Source organism: Populus trichocarpa, chromosome 8, assembly GCF_000002775.5.
Source record: "Populus trichocarpa isolate Nisqually-1 chromosome 8, P.trichocarpa_v4.1, whole genome shotgun sequence".
NCBI lineage: Eukaryota > Viridiplantae > Streptophyta > Magnoliopsida > Malpighiales > Salicaceae > Populus > Populus trichocarpa.
In genome coordinates, this window is record NC_037292.2 from 89617 (window position 1) to 96576 (window position 6960).

Sequence of the window (6960 nt, forward strand, 5' to 3'; positions counted from 1 at the left end):
AATATTACCTCGTTTAATCTAGTTCTTGTGCGTTAAGCCCAGAAATCAATAATAATTTTGTGATTTGTTTTTTCGTAAATGATTGGTCGAAACCTTGAGGTCAGATTTGTAATCTAATTTGCTTGTCACCTCTTATTATCTTTCATAGATAATTATTCCCAAAATGGCTTGTATTTTTCTTTTCCAAAGAAAAGCTGAGAAGGAAATGATGGCACGTACATGGAAATTAAGAAGAACCAGATGTAAAACCTCAACCATCAATTTTATATATGGCAGCTAGAACCAAGTTCTTCAGTCAGAGCAGAAATTGCAAATTTACATGTAGCCTCTTCTCTTTTCTTTCTTACCATTCATTGAGAAAACGACGTAACCTGACGGAGTCTTGCGGAGATGGGAGGAACCTTACAATGACAGTTATGACTACGAACAATTAATTTCCCTGTTTTTTTTTTTTTTTTTTTTTTTTTTTTTTTTTCTAGTGGATAAGAGCAACGTTTTGAGTGGAAGGGAAAGGAGAGGGAACAAGAGCCACTGGGAATTCCATCACTTTAGAGTTTCTTAGCATGACACTTGAAATGGAAAAGGAAGGAAATATTAATTATATTGCTCTAGTTAAAATAAAAATACAAGTCATAAACCGAAAGCAATCCATGATGTTCTGTTGCAAGACGACTAGGTACTTGCACTGGGGGAATACTTTTTTTCTTTTTTTACTTCATGCTGCTCCATCTGTTTCTCTAATAATTTAATCATTTAATTTCAAGTATTTGATGAGATATTAGTTTTGTGAGGATTTATTTTATTTATTGTTGTGGATGATATTGCATAAATAAATAAATAAATAAAACAGGGTAGGAAGGTGAGTGCCAGTGGGGTCCATGAGAAGGGAGCGAATGGCACAGAAAGGTGTTGAGATTTGAGACACACACCAAGTGAACAAAGTGAAGATGAAGGGATAAAGTGATAACTGAAGAAGCCACCAAGAGGAGAGGAGAGGAGAGGAGAGGCGACAGAAGACAATCAAAATTCAAAAGAAAAGAAAATACTACTCCTAGCTAGCTTTGCATTCATTAATCAAGAACCAGAAATGGCAATGGCAATAGCCATGGCCCTTCGCAGGCTCCCCTCTTCCTTTGACAAGCCCCTTCGCCCCGCTCTCTTCAAAGCCACCTCCCTCTATTATATGGTGATCTCCTTCTCTCTCTCTCTCTCTCTCTCTCTCTCTCTCTCTCTATGAATCTTTTTTTAAACTTACTCCTTTCTCTTTTCTCTACATAAATAAAGTTCATTTTTACATGTAAATCCATGTAGTTTTCCTTCTTCTTCTTCTTCTTCTTCTTTCCTGGAAATTAATCAGGCCGCGAAAGCTCGAGAAAATACTGAAATGCTGGTTTTCTGTTTTGCAGTCTTCCTTGCCGGATGAAGCTGTATACGAGAAGGAGAAACCTGGTGTCACTGTACGTAAGATATTACTAATATATATACAAACTTTATATTTTTTCCATATCCTTTGATGACGAGTTAAGCTGCTCCTATTTAATTGTGCATTTAACAGTGGCCAAAGCAGCTAAATGCACCCTTAGAGGTTGTTGACCCACAAATTGCTGATATTATTGAGCTCGAGAAAGCTAGGCAATGGAAGGTACCTCCCTACCTTGCTATATAATAATTAAGTTCAACTCAATAATATATTTACTTTCCTTCCGACTCTATTAAATTACTGCTAATTTAAGATTTATCTTAAATCAAATTAATCACTGTTTATTTTAATTGTGATTATATATACGTATCCAATTGTGTGAAAAAGGGGCTTGAGCTTATACCCTCAGAGAACTTCACCTCCGTATCAGTGATGCAAGCCGTGGGTTCTGTCATGACCAACAAGTACAGTGAAGGATATCCAGGTGCAAGATACTACGGTGGAAACGAGTACGTCAAACTCAAACTACTTTCACCCCTACATCTTTTCATTCTCCTGTTTCTGCTGCAGGAGGATTAACTGCCTGCTCTGCTCACGATCGTCTCATTGTTTTTTAATGCTCTGTTTCCTTTCTTTTCCAGGTTTATTGACATGGCAGAATCATTATGTCAGAAGCGTGCTCTGGAAGCATTTCGCCTGGATCCTGCTAAATGGGGAGGTACATTCATCTACTTTATCTATGCCAATAGAAACTTCAGATGATGCATTCTTCTGTTTTCTTTTCAACTATTAATTCTTACAAGAGATTGCTGGTAATTGAGTTGAGCTTGATTTTTGCATAATTAATTCTCTCTGCTTTCACCTTCCTTTCTGCTTGTTTGTCATATGATCGAGCTTTTCTCTAATTCTATTCCCTCTTGTGCTGGCTGCAGTCAACGTGCAATCTTTATCTGGATCTCCATCTAATTTTCAAGTCTACACTGCATTGTTAAAACCTCATGAAAGAATCATGGCACTTGATCTTCCTCACGGAGGCCATCTTTCTCATGGCTATCAGGTGCTTCATGTTTTCTTCTTTATTCACTTTCCTTATTCAAATGCTCCCCTGCTAATTTATTGTAAGATTTGTATTTAAGAATGTATACTTCTCAGATGATATATTGAAACTTTTATAATTTAGATACTCTTATAAGTATCGAAAGGGTTTTTACTTGAGAGAGTGTATTGGAGAATAATATAAATCATATCTTAGAATCTCATCTAACAGCTTAAGTTATTGGGTTGAAATATTCTTTGACATGGTATTAAAACTTTAATAACCAAATAGTTATGAATTCAAAACTCACCACGGAAATTGTTTCTTTTCCTATTCTGCAGACAGACACCAAAAAAATATCTGCAGTGTCAATATTTTTTGAGACAATGCCATACAGATTGAATGAGAGCACTGGCTATATTGACTATGATCAGGTAACTTATTCCTTTTCTTTTTCACACTGAACTTTTGTAGAAAATCATGGAAGACCGGAAGAAGTTGTTGAAAGTAAACAGTACTTCGTTGTCCAACCTAAAACTAAATTGGATTTATATCTTATGGCTTCGAAGCATCATTCTTTCTCCACTTTACTCAATAATTCCATGACACATGCTTATTTGTATAATTTGGAAGTCAGAATGATAGGTACCGTCTACTACTACACAATGAATCCATGAAGCATGATCGTGTTCTCTCTCTCTCCTTTTTTTTTTTCCAGCAGTTAAAAACAAACCATGACTGATGAAATTGTCTTTCAGCTTCACAAAAATCTATCCTGCATCTGAAATAATCAGGGTAGATTTTGATGATCTTTGTTTCCTGTGTTCGCTTTCAACTTTTTGCTGTTTCTAAACCCCATTTATGCAAACAGCAGCTATGTTTCAAATAAATACGGCAGTTTAATGTGTATAAAGAACTACGTCATGAATCACTACGATTCCATGTTCTTTTGTGCATATGTGATTGCATATATATTATCCATGCATATCCCTATCTAGGCGGAACAGGATGAGTATCTGATGTGAAAACTATGATATTGCAGCTGGAGAAAAGTGCCACTCTTTTCAGACCAAAATTAATAGTAGCTGGTGCTAGTGCTTATGCACGTCTATATGATTATGCACGCATTCGCAAGGTAACATCCTTTACATTGATACCAATCCAGTTAACAAATTTATGGATCAGGGTTTCTTTAGTTTTAAACTCATTTGGTGGTTTATAGAATTTAAGTCTCTGTGTTGATCTTTAACAGGTTTGCGACAAACAAAAAGCTATACTGTTGGCCGATATGGCGCACATTAGTGGATTGGTTGCAGCTGGTGTCATCCCATCGCCTTTTGAGTATGCAGATGTAGTGACCACCACAACTCACAAGTCACTTCGTGGGCCACGTGGGGCCATGATTTTCTTCAGGAAGGGGCTGAAAGAGGTTAACAAACAAGGGAAAGAGGTAAGATACTGACTGAAAACTCACATTTCATGATTATAGATTTGTATCTTTGAAGTGGAACTAAGATTGTCTTTTGAGTTCTTCCTATAGGTCTTTTATGACTATGAGGACAAAATCAATCAAGCTGTCTTTCCTGGGCTTCAAGGTGGTCCACACAACCACACAATTGCTGGTTTAGCAGTTGCTTTGAAACAGGTCAGTTTGCTTATAAGATTTCCCGTCAGTTATAAACTCCTTCCTTCTGAAATAATAGTCACATTTTGCGTTTTGTTTCCTGCATGTTGAGTAAATTAAATCCCCCAAAATCCGCCTAGATTGCTGTACATGTTAGAAACGGTTAGCAGTCTCCAACAGGGTGAATTCATCACTCCAAGTTATCCATATGCAAGCCAAATTTCTTGAAGTTCATAGTATAAGAAGCACTCTTTAATAGGTCAGCAAGTATAAGGGAGAGTGCACATTTAGGTGATATATTAGGCTCGTGGCTGTTGGCCTCTGAGGTCTACAGTAACCGCTAAGCAGGTTTTCAAAGTGTTTGATACTGGTACGACACAGGCAGGAAGTGTTTAAGAGGCAGTCCGGGGGAAATTATTTCTCACGATGACCCTAGCCTAATTTTTATCTCGTTAAAACTAAGGTCTTTTCCACCGAGAGCATATTTTTCACGAAGAGAACCATTGTGCAGATGCTTGAATTGGCTAATATTGGAGTGGCTGGTGGTGTGAGACCAGGTTGCTTAGATTTTCCTCTCGTTGATTAGGTGTTTTGCTTGATATTGCAGGGCTCGGTTACCCGGCATTTCTGTTGTGTCCCATATTTTACCACCCCCGCCCACACCCCCCCCCCCCCCCCCCCCCCAAAAAAAAAAAAAAAAACAAGAAGAAGAAAGCTAAGTCTATGGTTACTGCAGTCACGCATTCCCTTTTCTACTCCTCTTATGCTAAAATAACAAGATTGTTGCAGGGAGTTTATTCATACTTTTCATTTACATTTAAAAGTTTTTCTTATATATCCCTACACTATACATGCAGGCTACAACTCTGGAGTACAAAGCGTATCAAGAGCAGGTTCTTAGTAATTGCTCAAAATTTGCTCAGGTATCAGATTATGAGATATAACAAAAAAGAAAAGGCATATCAAAACTTTCTCACTCACCCAAATGACAATTTTGAATGATTAAACTTCTTCTCGTCAGACTGTAGATCAAATAGTTTTACTTTAATTGCTTGGAATGTTATTGATATTGCAGAGTCTAGTTGAGAAAGGCTATGAACTTGTTTCTGGTGGAACTGAGAACCATTTAGTTTTGGTGAACCTGAAGAACAAGGTAAGAGGATGTTCAATTTGAAAGAATTTCCCTTGTGCGTTATCCCAAATGGTAAAAAGTGCATCAAGACGATACTAACTGAGCCAATAGGACATTGGTTGTGAAGTTATTAGTTTCAAACGTGAAAAAAAAAATTCAGCGTTTTCTTTTCACTTTTTTTTTTTGTTTACAAATATTTGTTTTCATGCAGGGTATTGATGGCTCCAGAGTTGAAAAGGTGCTCGAATCTGTTCACATTGCTGCAAACAAAAACACTGTTCCTGGTGATGTGTCTGCCATGGTTCCTGGTGGCATCAGGATGGGTAAGGGCCTTTACTTGACACGACAATGCTCTTTGATTTTATTTACAGCGAATTTTCTTGATAAATGCAATTGCACGTCAGGAACACCGGCTCTTACTTCTAGGGGGTTCGTGGAAGAGGATTTTGCTAAGGTGGCAGATTTCTTTGATGCTTCGGTGAAGTTGGCAGTGAAGATGAAGGCTGAAACCAAAGGTTTGTAGATCTTCAATATCTTTCCTTGTTCTCTCAGAGCTTCTTTGTATCTTGCTACATCATGGTTAGTTTTGTTAAGGCTCTTGAGTCCACTGATTCACATTGCTTGCAAACCAGGGACAAAGTTGAAGGATTTCTTGGTTACAATGCAGTCTGCTCACTTTCAATCTGAGATTTCAAAACTCCGTCATGAAGTGGAAGAATATGCTAAGCAATTCCCAACAATTGGATTTAACAAAGAAACCATGAAGTACAAGAATTGAGCAACTGATTCTCTCTACATAAGGTATACGATAGCCCTTAGTGTTGCTGGAGTACTGCTGTGGATGAGGCTAAAATTATGGAGGGTCAAAGACTGCTTTAATTTCTGTCTTTTTGGCAAGATAATGTTCAAAGGTTGAATTTTATCTTTGATATGAAGGGAGTCACCTTGACAAATATATAACATTCAGCACATGTGCTGATTGCTTGTCCCCGAAACTCTGCATCTTCTCATTTAGGACACTACTTTCCTGATATGCTTTTTAAAGTTGTTCATAAAAATGTTTTTTCCTGTAGATGTGTAGTAGAACTATAGAAATCAATGCATCTTTAAGGTTTTTATTTGAACATTTCAGGTATCAAGGTGCCATAAATAATTAAACATACTGCCGAGACGAACTGCTTATCCCCTCAACTGAAAGATACACCTGCAATTGTGCTGAATCTTTTGTTACTGCCTAGTATTTGGTTAAATGTGCACGTAGAAATCATATTATTTATTATCTTATACATGTCTTGTAATTACCCGTGTGCTTCTTTGATTTTATGGAGTAGGTAAGCAGATTCCAGATGAGTTTTTCTCCTTGTTGGAGGTGGATGGATGATAGATGGCATTAACTGATGTCTTGTTGCCTATTAATCCAGCAAACCTTGATCTGTGTCTTCATTAGATGTATATATGTACACACAGCTGCCAATGCTAAGGAAAGCAATAAAGAAATTCCGTCTTCATATATTGACATAAAGTAAGGCAATGAAGAACAGAAAAATCAGTAACGAACTGGGTTATATTGACCCCTGTGGGAATGCCTGTGGTATAGGCTGGCCTGGCATGTATACCTAATCTCCTATCATCCATCAGAGTATCAGCATCCGTTGACCATGCTGTGGGAAGGGAACTGTCTCCCTGCAGCAGCTCCATTATATCCATGAGAGAACCATATCTCTTGTCCGCGGATGCTTCAGCTACAA

General features: G+C 37.6%; 1 protein-coding gene across 4 annotated transcripts; it reads left to right on the plus strand.

Moving 5' to 3' along the window:
• Positions 1-925: 925 nt before the first annotated feature.
• On the plus strand, positions 926-6724 carry LOC7497767 (serine hydroxymethyltransferase 1, mitochondrial). 4 transcript variants are annotated; one of them, XM_002310880.4, is made up of 16 exons: positions 926-1186; positions 1407-1457; positions 1556-1642; positions 1808-1929; positions 2062-2138; positions 2353-2477; positions 2798-2890; positions 3499-3591; positions 3709-3906; positions 3997-4101; positions 4938-5003; positions 5156-5233; positions 5424-5535; positions 5617-5727; positions 5845-6013; positions 6345-6724. In XM_002310880.4, the coding sequence occupies exons 1-15, from the start codon at positions 1088-1090 to the stop codon at positions 5988-5990; spliced, it is 1563 nt and encodes a 520-aa protein (XP_002310916.2). In that variant the 5' UTR covers positions 926-1087; the 3' UTR covers positions 5991-6013; positions 6345-6724. The 4 variants fall into 4 exon arrangements, with proteins under 4 accessions (XP_002310916.2, XP_024462643.1, XP_024462644.1 ...); XM_024606875.2 differs by having other exon boundaries at positions 6541-6724; XM_024606876.2 differs by having other exon boundaries at positions 6559-6724.
• Positions 6725-6960: the final 236 nt, after the last annotated feature.

Coding starts and splice junctions, on each gene's coding strand:
- LOC7497767 (XM_002310880.4), top strand. CDS start 1,088: ATGGCAATGGCAATAGCCATGGCCCTTCGCAGGCTCCCCTCTTCCTTT. Junction 2,139..2,352: donor GGATCCTGCTAAATGGGGAG/GTACATTCATCT, acceptor TGCTGGCTGCAG/TCAACGTGCAATCTTTATCT. Junction 3,907..3,996: donor TTAACAAACAAGGGAAAGAG/GTAAGATACTGA, acceptor TTCTTCCTATAG/GTCTTTTATGACTATGAGGA.